This window comes from Phocoena sinus, chromosome 1 (genome assembly GCF_008692025.1).
Source record: "Phocoena sinus isolate mPhoSin1 chromosome 1, mPhoSin1.pri, whole genome shotgun sequence".
NCBI classification, from domain to species: domain Eukaryota; kingdom Metazoa; phylum Chordata; class Mammalia; order Artiodactyla; family Phocoenidae; genus Phocoena; species Phocoena sinus.
In genome coordinates, this window is record NC_045763.1 from 142,702,495 (window position 1) to 142,718,762 (window position 16,268).

Below are 16,268 nucleotides of genomic sequence, written 5' to 3' on the forward strand. Positions count from 1 at the left end.
TTAATAAACATTTATAATTTTATAGTTTAACAATTCATATTCTGTATGAGTTATAGAATCTAGAATGCTACCAGTAGCAAAAAGCTTCAAGTTCATTCATTCTACCCAATATTTTTACATATAAGTAAAGAGTCCAAAGAGGATTTTCTTTACCTAGGTCCCCCTAGTTGTAGGGGCAGCTTTCAGAGATAGAATGGAGCAGAGTGAATTAAAAGCTCTGGAGTCTGACAGACCTGGTTTTAAATCTGCAAGAAACCACTTTCTAGATTTGAGACAGCAGAAAAATTATCTTTAAAATGGTAATAGGGAGTTCCCTGATGGCCTAGTGGTTAGGATTCTGGGCTTTCACTCCTGGGTCCCGGATTCAATCCTTGGTTGGGGAACTAAGATCCTGCAAAAAAAAAAAGGAAATAGACCAGAAATTATACATATAAAATGGTAATAATATATATATCATAGAGTTGTGAGAATTAAATGATGCATAAAAACAGATTAATTCATGTGCAATAAATAAAGGATAAATTATAATCTATACAATCATTCAGTTATTTCATTATTCAAGTTTTATGTACAAATAGTATGACACTTTCTTTCATCTGATAGCAACCCAAATTTCTGACTTAAATATCTTACCTGAAAACACTCTTTAAGAATTAGTGTAAAGCAATAATGAAAACAATGGGTTACATAACACATGAATTCCAGTTTAATAAGTGGCTGTTTCCAGAAAATTCCTAACGTAAAATAGTCATCCATAAGTATGTGTTGGGCTACTGGCACATGAAGAAGGACATCTGGGGAGTTGTTTTCTCAGGATTAGAGGTTTTATGTTCAATCTTCCAACTTCTCTTATGAAATCTCTCTCTGAACAATAGCACAGGTTGTGTGTTATATGTTGAAATGAAACAGTGTAATCTGTTACTAAGAATTTTTTTACTCTGAACTACCTGACTTGTATTGGGTTTAATGTTAGTGTTGCAAGTAACCAAATCAACGGGCTTAAAATCCCCTCTGACTTCTTTTCCCCTTAAAGCCCTTCATAGTCTTATTTTTCCCAACTCCCTAGTATACTCCTGCTGCAATAAGAAGGCTGGTCTTTTCATCTCAAAATCACATACCCTTTCTTATTTGTGCCTATCTTGGCCTGACCTTAGGCCCAGTGTTTGGCACATAGTAACAATAAATGGTTTACTGTTATTATTATTATCACTATTATTGTATTGCCTATAAACTCAAGCCTTCATTCAAGGCCTAATCGAAATCCCTCCTCCTTCTCCTGATTTGTAATCTGCCTTCCTTACAACTACTCTTAATATTAATACTATATTATACTCCATTCGCCCACTTTATAACCCACTTTAGTTTCCTATCTTAGCTTTCCTCCCTCTCCATAGAAGTTTTTAAGAACTTATATATTTTACTTTATTTACAATTTTAAAACTATGTTTGAGAGCATTCTGTTCATCTGAACATACACAGGTTCAAAGCCATTTAAATTGCTGCATTGCACTGAACTGGTAGACTGTGTTTTCATTAATGAGGTCTTCAATTTGCATCTGATTTGATGGCCACTGAGTATTAGAGAAGAGCCCTGAATTTGGAAATTAGTGCTAGGTGTCCTACTATTCACTGTTCTACCTCCAATAAGACCTAACCTCTAGAGACTTCCCTTTCTCTCTGAAAGAATTCTATAGCCTTTTTCATCTTTTTAGTTCTAAAATAATGATTATGTGTATATATATATATATATATATATATATATATATATATATATATATACCTCACATTGGAGAGTGACACCCAAGAGTCAGGATCCAAGTGCTGGGAACACAATACAGGTGTATTCTCATATCTGCTTTTAAATTCAAATGTTGCTATATCACACATCATGTAGTCTCTGAAAAACTCCTTTGTATACTCATGAGAGAATGAGAATGAAAAAAAGGAAGATAAGATCTTCCTGCTGTTATGGAAATAGTTTTGGCCTTGTGGACCCCCTAAAAACTATGCACACTTTGAGAACTGCTGGGTATAGGGAAACAGCCAGGTCTCTTAGGCAATAATGGTTCAGGACCACAAGGAAAATGACAATATCTCCCTCTTCAAAGAAACACCCTTGCATTTCAGTCACGTTACAGATAGCCTATTTTACTGCAAAAACTCTTCATTGGCTTATGCTTCTCCCATCTCCAGAACAGCCTCCTTCCCTGCCCTCATCTCTCCCTATGGAATAACTGTGCATCTTTAACATCAAGCTCAGGTTTCTTCTTTGTCTGTGAAACTTTCTCCACCACTCCAACCCCTCTGACTGAAATTGACCACATCTTCTAGACCTCATGTACTGCCAGCCTGTAGCATTTGACTTTGGTAAGGTGTACTACCAGGAGCCTGGGGTTTGATCCTTGACTCAACTCTGCTATTTATTGGTTGCATGACCCTGAAAAAGTTTTCAAGGTCTTGGTTTTAAGTGCATTGGTTTCCTCATCCTTAAAATGGAAACCTCATAGTGATTTTGTGAAGATTAAATAAGACAATTTCTGTAATATACTAACAGTTCCTACCAGATAATAGGAGCTCAGTGAATATCATCTATTCCTGTGTTTCTTGTTGTCATAATTATTTTTACATTTCTGCCTCACTTAAATTAACTATATTCCCCAGATCCACCCTGGGGATACTTGAAACATAGAGACCACTTAATCAGATTGATGAATGAATTAAAGAATGAAGAAATAAATTTTGTAGGCTTTTTTGTAGTTGATTAAGTTCTTTTTGATGGCTTAAATAACAGCATATTTTTGAAATGGGTCAGCACAAAGGAGTGCTAAGAATTCTGGACCAAGAAGGCAAGGTGCTTACTCAACTGCAGATTACCAGCTAATAGATCTTATACAAGTAATAGCAGCCTTTCAGAACTTCCATCTGAAAAATGAGCAAATACTTTTTTGCTCATTTTACAGCAATTTTGAGAGGATCAAATAAAAAAAAAACTACACCCAAAAGCAAGCCCCAAACTGCAAGGAGTCAAGCAAATATAAAGGATTGTTGTTGCTATTGCTATCAAACAGAGTTAGTTGGCTATTTTAATAATGTCTGCTTTCTAATAGACATTAATTCTTGATTTTCTTAAGTGAAACATTATTTTCTTCTTTTTTTTTTTTTTTGCGGTACGCGGGCCTCTCCCATTGCGGAGCACAGGCTCCGGACGCGCAGGCTCAGCGGCCATGGCTCACGGGCCCAGCCGCTCTGTGGCATGTGGGATCTTCCCAGACCGGGGCACGAACCCGTGTCCCCTGCATTGGCAGGCGGACTCTCAACCACTGCGCCACCAGGGAAGCCCTATTTTCTTCTTTTTAACAATTAGATATTATCAAGGTATGAGTGAACTTACAATTCTTTGTTACCAAATGTGGGACATAGAAAAACTGAAATGAAAATGACATATTTTATGATTTTACTTTACAAATGATCTCTGTGTTTCATCATTCCAGGTGCCTGTGGTGGCCATACTGGGCTCAGGTGGGGGGTTCCGAGCCATGGTAGGATTCTCCGGTGTGATGAAGGCATTGTATGAATCAGGAATTTTAGATTGTGCTACCTACATTGCTGGTCTTTCTGGATCTACGTGGTTAGTATGCATTTTAAACCTTAGTTTTATCATACTGAATGCTTAGCATTTATCTACCTGAAACTTAGAAAAGAAATGAGGATTTAGAAAACTGATATTAATTTCAAATTACTGAAATATTCCAGCTTGATGCAGTAATTTGTTCTTAAAAATATTTTTTAAGGCAAATTCATACTTAATGATGACTGTTGTCATAAGTTTGCTCCCTTTAAGCCCATTTGTGACTTAAAATGTAGTTAAACATAAAACAAAAAAATAGGTCAATTGAAATAATTCTATAGAAATATCTCAGAAGTGGAATAACATACTCCACCCATAATTAATTTAATCTTCCTATAATTTACTGATTTGTAATCTTGCAGCGATTATGTCTAAGTACATGATTCGCTAGGTATTCATTTTCTTCTTTAAGGCAAATAGAATGAAATGCAAGATACCTCAGTATACAGAAGAAGGAAACAACTTTTGAATGAAGAAATGCAATAAATTTCACTGATTTATATCTAATTATGAAATTAATCCTTTAAATGTATCTAAGCTCAGCTAAATTTAGAGACAGAGTTAAAGCATCTGCATGTATAACATTTGTATGCTGTAGATTTGCCTTTTCAAGAATATATTTATAAAACGTTTTCAAAGACAATACTATGTACTTTTTGGTTTGCTTACCTCACATAATAAGTATATTGAAAATCATATATCTAGTCCTTGCTTAGATGTCTCAAATAAAAGTATCACCTTATTATAGAACTTCTGATATTGGCTTGTAAGGCCTTTTAGTCACTCAGCCATGATAAAACTTATCTTTTATAATATTTTATTATACATAAATATATAACATATGTATTATATAAGTATATATCATATAATTACTATATATATAATAATATATATTATATATGTCTATATTTTAAAATTTCTGTGTCTTCTCATCCTGTGAGATGGCTATGAGTTTCTTCATCTTTCAAGTAAAGAAAATATGATTCAGAAGGCAAGTGATTTGTCCAAGATCAGAAGCAGAGCCAACATATAGACTTAGGATTTTGATCCCCTACTCTAGGTTCTTTCAACTAAACCAGAACCTTCTCTTGGACAGCTATATATTCTACATCAGTGGTCCCCAACCTTTTGGGCACCAGGGACCAGTTTCATGGAAGACAGTTTTTCCATTGGTGGGGAGATGGTTCAGGAGGTAATGCCAGCGATGGGGAGAGGCAGATGAAGCTTCACTCGCTCGCCTAATGCTCACCTCCCGCTGCATGGCCGGTTCCTAAGGTCCGCGGCTCGGGGGTTGGGGACCCCTGTTCTACATGGAGATTCATATTTAAAGAGTCTATAGTTTCTTAAATATTTTGAACCAGTTTCTTTAACTAAAAAACAAAAACTTAGAACCATGGTTGCCACCTTCTTTGTATGTACTCTCAAAATGATTTGTCTTTTTTGAAAGAAAGGTGTAGCCCATCATTATTCTTTCCTTTGAAGGAAAGAGCACGCACCTGCCTGTTCAATGAGTAATATGAATGTGATGGGAAAACTTGGACCCTTAGATTAATTCACCTATTCAAGCATTTTATTATTACTCTTCAGGTAGTTTTCTTTATCTGTATTCACTGGTTTTTAGATCCCTGTGGTCCATCACTGACTAATACATTGCAAGAAGCTTGCTTTCTTAAATTCATCTAAGAAAGAAAGACCAGGCCTTGAGTGCTATTTTAGTGGTGTAATAGTGTATATTTGTGTTTAATTAGAGCTGCAGTCATTGCTTTGGTTATAGATTTGGGAAAACATCTCAGATCCCCTCTCAGGGTTCTGAAAACAAGTCCTACAAAATGTAATTAAGAGAATTTTAGATGTTACAGGCCAATCATTTAAATACTATAGGCCACCTTCAATTCCTGCTCTATCCTTCAGTGTCTAATTTCCTCAAAGGTTAGCCTTTTCTTTTTTTGTTTTTAAATGTATACATTTTAATGTTGCAGGAAGTTGACTTTAGAATTAGCCTATCTCTTTTTTTTTTAACATCTTTATTGGAGTATAGTTGCTTTACAATGGTGTGTTAGTTTCTGCTGTATAACAAAGTGAATCAGCTATACGTATACATATATACCCATATCCCCTCCCTCTTAAGTCTCCATTCCACCCTCCCTATCCCATCCCTTTAGGTGGTCACAAAGCACTGAGCTGAAGCCTTTTCTTAGTTATTCTATTTCCTTAAAATCCATGTACTCCTAAAATCCTACAATCATTTTTCACCAAGAGGCCACATAATTTCCAAATATAATGGTGTCTTTTGAAGTTCTTACTCTCCTCAACTTTTTGGGGGGAGTCAGGGAGGATGAAGTTGAGAGTTGAGGTATTTCACACATTCAGTTGTTCCTCTTTCAAATCCCTCCTACCATGCCTTTTCCCCCCCATCCTCTCTGATTGCTCTCTCCTCATAGCTGTCTTTTCTACTTCCACTACTTTTTTCCTTAAAATGAGCTTCCCTCCAGGACCTGCCTTTTGTTCTATTATATCGACACATCCTCCCTTGGTAATTTCACCAATTTCTACCACTTCAGTTATTACCATCAATAATTTAATTTGTAGTTCTTCAAAACATCCAAAAACTTACTGGAAGAAAGAAAGAAAGAAAGAAAGAGAGAAAGAGAGAGAGAGAGGAAGGAAGGAAGGAAAGAAGGAAGGAAGGAAGGAAGGAAGGAAGGGAGAACGAAAACCCTAATGGACAATGCAAAGTAGCCATCAGAGGAGAGAATCAAGGGAAGATGAGTTTGCAGAGGTCAAGTGTGGGAGTGCTTCACAAAGTAGTGGGTATTTTAATAGAGGAAAAATCTATGAGAAGCTTCGCTTAGAACTGGGTTTGGAGATTTCATGGTTTTAGTGAAAATTACTGGATAAAGTAAATGAAGGGCACTTTTGATCATGAAATTACAAATAAGAAATGAATAGGAGATGAAAGAAAGAAAGGTGGGAATGTGAACCTTAGTAGGAGCCATCTATTATTTCAAGACAGGGAATATAGGACCCAGGAAATGTTTTTGTTTTATTTTGTTTTCAGAATATAAAAGACTAGAGCATTTTTGTAGAAGTCTGAGGTGAAGGAAATAGTGTAGAGGGATAGATAGAAGATAAAGAAATAGATGGATCTTGGATACAAAGAGATTCGGGCAGAGACAGGACAGGACAAGATAAAAAGCACAAGTGAAGCTATTAACCATGGAGAAAAGAGACACTTCCTGAGACAAAATAAAAGGTGGTCAGGATGATTCACATTAACAGTTTTCTCTCAAACACTATAGGTGAGAAGGTAGAAAGTTCAAAGGAAGGAAGTCAGAAACACTTGGAAAAAGAAAGTACACTCTTGTGTTATATAAGTTTTTATATTCTGCTGATACATGACCATTACCTGGCACAAATTAGATAATATGGAAATATCTGGAGAAGGCTTGGACCTCCCGTAAAGTTTCCTGTGATCACAAAAGAGAATTTTATGTAAGACAAAGCTTTTTTTTTTTTTTTGTGGTACACGGGCTTCTCACTGTTGTGGCCTCTCCCGTTGCGGAGCACAGGCTCTGGACGCGCAGGCTCAGCGGCCATGGCTCACGGGCCCAGCTACTCCGCGGCATGTGGGATCTTCCTGGACCGGGGCATGAACCTGTGTCCCCTGCATCGGCAGGTGGACTCTCAACCACTGTGCCACCAGGGAAGCCCAAAGCTTTTCTTATAATTGCTACTCTCTTTATGATAATTATTTCTGAAATTATTTTTGGATGATAGTTGTTATTCATTAAATGTAAGAATTAGCCAAGCAGGAGAACTGGCCTGAGTGAACTAGTGACAGTAATCCTGTGTTCTTTTGCTCAGTGAGCACAGCTCTCTTCCTCAGCACAGCTGCTCATTTGTGGTGTCACAGGGCTATTGGATTTCAACTGCTCTGTTTGTATGACATTACCGTCTAAAGAGAAATGAGAGCAGCTCTGTGTCTATAGGCAATGGGACCCAATTCGTTAAGCTATAAAAAAGAATTCAAGAATGAAAACTTTCAGTTTAACATCTGAAGAATTCGTGGGACATTGAAAGATAAACCAATTTTAATAGGAGCTGGCCTGTAAGAAATGATAGGCTAAAAGATCAAGATTATGTTAGAGAAAATATGTTGTTTGAGGTGAGGACTGTGCTAACGAACCTCTCCCACTTGTCACGTGTTTAATGACTAAATGAAGACTTGCATAAGTAACTGCATTTTGGGGAGAAATTAATCTAGGAATTTCTTTAGGATTTCAGGATGTTTGCTTCACAATGTCGAGGGTCTTGTTAAGACACTCCAAACCTTGATTGCATATGAGAATCACTTCTGGCACTTTTTTAAGCAGAGAAATTCTAAATGTTTACCCCTGAAGATTCTGATTAGGAAGGTCCTGGGGAGCCAGACACTGATATTTTAAAACTTTGACTCTGTGATTTGGAGGCAGGAAGTGAACAGAGAATTCCTTGTTCTCTGGCATAATTTAAAGTTTTTTTTTTTTAAACTTTGTACTTAGCCTAAAATGCATTCATATGGAGAGAATGAGGTGTCCCATCATATAAATATATTGAAAAATTAGAGGTGAGTATTTTCAGATTTATAGAGAAATAAATTGAAGACCCTTTCATTCAATAATTATTTATAGAGGCCCTGCTATGTCTAAGACACTTAGTTTTTGAAACTTGATTGGTATAATTGGGAGTCACTTATTGGTGAAGAGATGAAAATTAAGGCTTAACTACGGAGTTGATGCTTGTGTGCTTTAGATGGTAATATGTCCACAGAAGCTCATGATAGCTGAATTCTGCCTTGGTGCAATCAAAGAAACAAACAAACAAACAAAAAGCAAAAAAAAGCAATTTAAGGAAAATTGACCATTGTCTGCTATTCCATCTTTACCTGTCACCAAAGCCAAAATCCAAGTCTTAGATGTCACCATAATGATGTCATGAAATGTCTGTCCAACTCACACTTGTTACTTCTAAGGAAAATGGGCTCATAAATGCTGAACAAGCGGAGAACATTAGCCCCAATGCAAATGGTTGAGGTATTCTAGGTCCTTCTGTCTTTCCATAGGGCTTGTATACTCGAGCCAATGGTTTCATGGGAGGGAAAGAAAAAGAGAAAGGGGCAGAGAGAGACTCCCCAAGTGAATGAGTTTACTTCAACCTTTAGAGAGCAGAAATGGACTGCAACCGTTCTACATGGAGCAGAAAAGAAAGAATTGGACTGACATGCACATACACTTGACCTCTTAAAATGATCTGCCTCTGAAACTGTGGCACAGATTCCTAGGTTTTGAGCAATCTCTGAACCTCAGAGGAAGGATTTTCTGAGTCTTGATCCAATGGCAAACATTGGGAGGAAAGGAAGAGAAAAGAGGAGCCTCCAGATCTTGCTGGAGGAAATCCGTGAGGCTGAGGTACTTGTTAGAATCATATGTTGATTCATTTTAAAGACCAACTAAATATAGATGGAGAAGTCTTAAATAACGTGAATGAGATGTGAGTAATTACATCATTCTGCTGAACAGTTAGACATGACAACTTCCAATAGCAGAATGATCATATCATTTCCTCTTCACCTACCCTAAAAAAAAAAATTCTGTGGCTAAATTGATTTCTGCTGACATTGTTTGTTTGATTCTTTTCCTTATTTTTATTCTGCTTCATTAAGGAAATGATTTGATGTATCTTAATAATAAAGTAAAACTGGATTGTATACAATAAAGATAGAAGTGGAAAAAAGTATATGTTTGTGTGTGTGTAATATATATATGTATAAAACTAGAAACTAGATTAAAAGTTCATTCTATAACCTGTAGCTTTGGGAGGCGTGAGACACAGACTTTGCTTTCAGGTTTCTAGAATTCAAGGCAAAATCCAAACTATGCACAGTTATATAATGCACATTTTTAATAAGTTATGGGCAAGCCAATGATCCATGGATATAGAAATTATTCTTGATACTAAGACCAGTAAAGAATTTCTTAATGTTCTCATAAAGAATGAAACATATCCTGAATAGTTCCAGAATTGGTCACTTAGAGACTCAAAAAGAAGTTCTATTTTCCCATTTTTATTGTATCCTTAAATGTAAACCAATATCATTACACCGATGTGTGCATTTATTGAAAAGCATGATGAGGTCCAGAATCAGATCTTTGTTCATCTAGGTGAATCATATGGTAGACCTTGGAATAACTATAGGAATGGATGGACTCTGCATTTTTCTAGCAATCTCAGCTGTATTTTTAATAGATATTTGGTGATTATACCAGGCTTGAGTTCGGAGTAAGTCTATCTGATTTATCATTATCTCATGTTGTGAGAAATGTTAAGAATCCAGTTTATATAATAAAGATCTTTTAAGAATGTTTAATTTTTTTTGCAGAGCATGTGTTCCATTTTAGGTCTGTCATCACTCTTCATTTGTTAAGTTTTAATTATTCTCAATTTGTCTCTAAAGAACTCTGAATCCAACAAGTAATTCTAATTTAATGTGTAGTGGGAGTAGTTTGATCTCTAAGAACTGAAATCTTACTTTAAAGATTTTTAAAAAATAAAGGCTATCAGGGGAGAGGACAGATTTTAAATTCGAGTTCTATTATTAATTGGGGAACTGTGAACATGTTATTTTTTTTTTTCTGTGATAGTTTTTTTTTTTTAACATCTTTATTGGAGTATAATTGCTTTACAGTGGTGTGTTAGTTTTGCTTTAGAACAAAGTGAATCAGTTATACATATACATATGTTCCCATATCTCTTCCCTCTTGCGTCTCCCTCCCTCCCACCCTTCCTATCCCACCCCTCTAGGTGGTCACAAAGCACCGAGCTGATCTCCCTGTGCTATGTGGCTGCCTCCCACTAGCTATCTATTTTACGTTTGGTAGTGTATATATGTCCATGCCACTCTCTCACTTCGTTCCAGCTTACCCTTCCACCTCCCCATATCCTCAAGTCCATTCTCTAGTACGTCTGTGTCTTCATTCCCGTCTTGCCCCTAGGTTCTTCATGACCTTTTTTTTTTTTCCTTAGATTCCATATATATGTGTTAGCATACGGTATTTGTTTTTCTCTTTCTGACTTACTTCACTCTGTATGACAGACTCTAGGTCCATCCGCCTCACTACAAATAACTCAATTTCATTTCTTTTTATGGCTGAGTAATATTCCATTGTATATATGTGCCACATCTTCTTTATCCATTCATCTGTTGATGGACACTTAGGCTGCTTCCATGAACATGTTATTTAAATTCATCAATCCTCTGCTTATCTTTAAAACAGAAGAATTGAAAGCTATCACAAGTCTTCAAGACAACAGCTTATGAGCAATTAGCCAGCACAGGCCTAGAACATACCAAGACTCAATAACAGTTAGTTTTCTCCCCTCCATGAAGGGAAGATAAATCACTATGGTGGCATTTTGATATGAATGTCAAGAAGACAGGAGATTTAAATATGTGCTACATTCTCTTTGGTTGGGTGAAGTGGTAGAGTATTTCTTTCATTATTGTGTGCTCTCAGTTCAACAGTTCAATATACTGTGCTTGCCGTATACTAGGAATTTGCTAATCATTGAGACTAAAAAAGATAAATAAGCAAAGTTTTCCCTGCAGATGGTCACAGCTAATTAGGGGAGACAGATAAGTAAACTAATAATTAATATTTAGTTTGAGAGCTACAGTATTAGAGATATTGGTTCCCGGGAGGATCATAACTTAATGTTTACTGTCTAAATATCAAATACCAAGGCATATGGTGATTTCCAGCATCACTAGAGGTGGCCAAAGGGCTGCTGGCCAAGAATCTTAACAAGAAAGCATTTATCTTTCAGACGTACTCCTCTCCATGATTTCACCATTAGATTTGTATGCTCAGAAGTTCTGAGACCTACAGTTGGCAAGGCTTGGGATTCTATCTAGGCCAATGGACAATTAAAAGAAAACAACAGCACACACACACAATTGTCAGGAGAATAAGGCATTCACAATTGTTTGGACAGCGCATTTTCTACCTATAGATAATCATAATGGAAAGTCAAATTATCAGATTGCTTGGCTAGTATTATATCCAGCAAGTCAATTTATTTACATGGCTCGCAGTGTGTTGTGTCATCAGTCTCTCATGGTCTGATAGGGATACCCATTCCTGGAGACTAGACAGTGAAGAGTTGGCCCAATAGGGCATCCTCTCCTCTGGACTGTGCAGGAGAAGTCCAGTGTTTCCTCTGAGGCCTCTCCTTTACTTCCATTGTAGACCAGCTGTATTCTGATTGTTGCATCCTTTCCTTAAATGAGTTAATGTCTTCAATCAGAAAATTAGTTAACCAACTATTTCTATTATTCTTTCATTTTCTGATGACAAAGATGACTGCTTTCTTTGGAGACTACTTACTGTGTGATGCCCTTTATCGTTACTGATTGTCTTTTGTTTTCTTTACAGGTACATGTCAACTTTATATTCTCACCCTGATTTTCCAGAGAAAGGACCAGAGGAGATTAATGAAGAGCTAAAGAAAAGTGTTAGCCACAACCCTCTTTTACTTCTCACACCACAGAAAATTAAAAGATACATTGAGTCTTTATGGAAGAAGAAAAGCTCTGGACAACCTGTCACCTTTACTGATATCTTTGGGATGTTAATAGGAGAAACACTAATTCACAATGTAAGCCTTGGCTCAGTCTACAATCCTTTTAATACAAGAAAACCATGTATATCATAATGTTTTAACTAAAACAAAATACGATGCATTTTGTAAAAGTCAGTTGACTCACCTTATCCTATCAACATGTACTGAGTACATACTCCCTGCCAGACATAACTCTTCTATAATACGTTTCATCCTACATTACATTAGTTCTTACCAGATTACTAATTTATTCTAACTATGTGTCAGTTTTGTTGTTGTTTTTGGTTTTTGGTTTTTTTGGCCACACCGCGCGACTTGCGGGATCTTAGTTCCACGACCAGGGATTGAACCCGAGCCCTCGGCAGTGAGAGCGCAGCGTCCTAAACGCTGGGCTGCCAGGGAACTCCCTACATGTCAGTTTGGATGTATAGGGAAATACTTTTGTATTCCTTTTCTTTGGAAAAATACACATTTTAACCCTTAACTGCCCATTCTGCCCAAATAGCAATCTTTTTTAGATAAAGAGGTGAATACAAGTAATATTTAAATAGCAGAAGAAGAATGGAGCTTGCCTGGAGAGAGTCAGAAAAAAAAAGGAGTGAATCACATGGAAGAAACCCATTCGACACATGACAACAGAGCGACATTTTATCTGAACATGAAACAGGGCGGGTAGAGTTTGTGCCAGGGAATCTGGGGGCTCAATTCCTTCTGGGCTCCCTAGCTGCCAAACGTTGATATAGTCCTGAGACGTATGGCTCTTTTTAGAATGAAGGTAATTACCTCCATAGAGCTTACTTTTTGCTGTTTTTCAGGATCAGAGGTCCTGAAAATAATCATAAGACTATTTTAGTAAGACTATTTTTATTACAAAAATTTTGTGTCTTGATTGGAAGTACTATTTTACATAGTTTTTAAAAATCTGTATCTGTTTGTATATGTAAAACCTTTTCTTTCTTCTGTGGACAGAGAATGAACACTACCTTGAGTAGTTTGAAGGAAAAAGTCAATACTGGACAGTGCCCTTTGCCTCTTTTCACCTGTCTCCATGTCAAACCCGATGTCTCAGAGCTGATGTTTGCAGGTATGGAATTTCCTCTTGCAAAACATTTCCTGGAAACTTTGAACTGTGGTTCCTAATGATTTTCTCTAGAGGAAGTTCATAAGCAATTTTAGTTGCTTATTTTAATATATTTTCTGTAACATAAAAACTTTTGAAAATATAAGAATATTTTAAGCTAGATGACTTTCTGGTTGTAGAGACTATCCTATGAAACTAGTTACTAGTATATCTTCATTCAAATTAGTGGGAAAGATGATATAAAAGTAAATCATGAATATAATCAATATTCAATTTTAATTATTCATTTCTCAAGGATTTTTAACAAAATACTATGTCTAGGGCTTTTAGGCAAGGCATATATTTTTGTTTGCTGCTTATCTGTTCATTAAATTGGGTAACATGATATCTGTTTATCATTCAAAACACTATTCTAATTTTTATAATTCAGCACCTTAAAAGTCCTAGCCTGTACTTGTGGCAGCTGGTGAACAAAATGCCTCATTTTGTTAAATCTCAGATGTAAACATTTGTTTCTTCTGTAGCTCTGTTTCTTGTTGGGCGCTCTAAAAGTATGTGACTTCGTACTTCTCCAGGCCACTGCCAGTCCTAGTCTGCAGTGTGATAGAATTTCTGACTGTGGCTAGTAGGGTTCATTGTATTTTTAGGAAAAGTATCTCAGTGACATCAGTCACACCATGAGCTTAAAAAATCATTGTGAATGGCATGTAATTACCAGATTTATATCTAGAATTCTTGTGCAGTTTTACCAAGTCTCACTTTTTCTTCAGCTGACTACTGTCAAGCTAGAATTTTGGATAGTTTATAAAAAGCAGTGTACCTGGAATTCATTCATTCAACAAGTGTTTATCAATTATCTTGACTAAAATGTTTCTCATGCTTCAGAAAGCACTTATCATATTTATTGTCCTATTCAATATTTACTACAACCCAGGGAGGGAAGGAGGTATTTTTAGCTCTGCTTCACAGAAAAAAAATAAAATAAAACCTCAGAAAGGTTCAGTGATTTGCCCATTGCCACATAGAAAGTAAGTAGCAGAGCTGAGAATTGGTCTTGAAATACTTTGTTCTTTTTATAAAAATATTGGCTTCTCTGATGACTGATGATGTAGAATGTAGTATGCCAGGTGCGGAGCATGAACTCCCCTTCCCTCCACAGTATATCGCCCTTTTTCTATAAGACCTGATAGTATGTTTGAGAAATTTGCAGTAGTTATTAAAGAAGTTAAAGCACAAGAGAGAACAGAATGTTACTATGCACTGTTTCCTTGACCAAGTTGTGTGACACCTTCTAGCCTCAGTTTTCTCACCTGTTAAATGAGGATGAGACTCCTTATAGTATTTTGCTAAATAAATGAGATAAAGTATGTAAAGTACTTAAAACAATTGCAGGCCCAAATCAAGTTTCAGTAAATCTGAACAATGTGGAGTGTTCTATGAAAGCTGTATGAGAAGAGTCAAAGGTCTGAAGATGAATAGAATTTGTATATGAAAGGCAAATTTAATTCTTGGATGGGGGCTTCAGGCATGCAGTAAGAGTGTCGGATAACCATGGCATACTCAGCAGCAATGAGGAACCACACTTTGTGATGGAGTTCATAGGGAGAGTTAAGATTCTATCATACATGAAAAGTAAGGGCCATGATAAATTGTTTTTTTGTTGGTGTTGGTTTTGTTTTGTTTTATTTTTGCTTTCCCATAGCTATTGTCTTATGAGGTCTTGGAATGCTTGGAAATTGGTTGGTAAATACCACTAGCATGCCAGTCAAATTTGTGCATAGCCAAACAAGGCTTCTTTTACCCCAGAAGCATTATGATTTAGTTAAACAAGCATTAAACTAATTTGGAAGCCTTGTCTTACTTCTAAGCTGAAATACCTTGGATGGGTCATTTAATCTCTCTGATTCTTATTTTCCTCATTATTAAAAAGAAGGATATTAATAAACATCAGTTTTATCTTACAGAGCTATTAAGCCAATTGCATGAGATAGGGATAATACTGACTATGATAAAGGGACATAAAAACATAATAGTTTTATTGTTACTGTTACGATTGTTAATGGCATTTTCACAGTTGTCTCTTTTTATCCTGAAGTTTTAGTCAGCAGCCATTCTCAAGAGAAAATCTGACTACAATAATTAAAGAATAAATAATATTTCCAGTGAGTGAATATTTTAGATTCATCTAGAGTGAGAAATGGCTGTTTTATGTGCAGTTAGTAGTCTTTCAACTTGGATGTGTCTGATTTGGGCCAACTGCCTAATTTCAATATTGTTACTGACATGAGAGAAACCCCATTAACCTTCATTGTTAAGTTTCTGTGATGAGGAGGTTCAAGCTGTTTCTTCCAACAGAGTTGGACAAAGCCATCAAACGTTAGTTATATTGATCTTGTACCCAGATAAGACATTCAAAGGGGCATGTTATGAGTGTTTGAGTAGCTTGAGTTATTGGGGGAAAAAAAAAAGGAGACATGTCTATACTTTATGCCTTTAAATTTGCTTAGATTAAAATGGACATTCAAGAAAAAAAGTTAAAATATTATTAGAATTATATTATAAACAGTCAGAGATCCAAATTACCTTACAGAAGTTTTATCAGCTTTACTTCAGCAATACCAGAGAATGTTTTTCTTCCCTCTTAGAAAAGTTTTAAACACTTTCCCCTTTTGAAGACTTTAAACACATAAATATTAGTAGTTTAAATGGTTACATATTTTTGGTTCCTCCACTTCACTACATTTCTAGTAGGATTTCAAACTTCCATTTTAAAGTTTCCATTGGTCAGTAAATTGCATTTACTGAGCACAATTTATAGACTTAACATCATGTTAAGTTCTTTAACAGATGCTATAGAAGTAAAAATATAGTACTTCCTCAAGAAGTCTATAATCTCATTAA

General features: G+C 36.1%; 1 protein-coding gene across 7 annotated transcripts in view; it reads left to right on the plus strand.

The window, feature by feature from the left end:
• The window catches only part of PLA2G4A (phospholipase A2 group IVA), a 167,985-nt gene that overhangs the window by 110,249 nt on the left and 41,468 nt on the right, over positions 1 to 16,268 (plus strand). For all 7 annotated transcript variants that reach the window (XR_004351653.1, XM_032644442.1, XM_032644478.1 and 4 more), the window contains 3 exons: positions 3,492 to 3,628; positions 12,100 to 12,322; positions 13,256 to 13,370. Coding sequence is in view for 6 of the 7 variants with exons in the window: in XM_032644442.1 (XP_032500333.1) it covers positions 3,492 to 3,628; positions 12,100 to 12,322; positions 13,256 to 13,370 (475 nt within the window). In the remaining variant the exon portion in view is untranslated. The remainder of the gene's footprint in view (positions 1 to 3,491; positions 3,629 to 12,099; positions 12,323 to 13,255; positions 13,371 to 16,268) is intronic.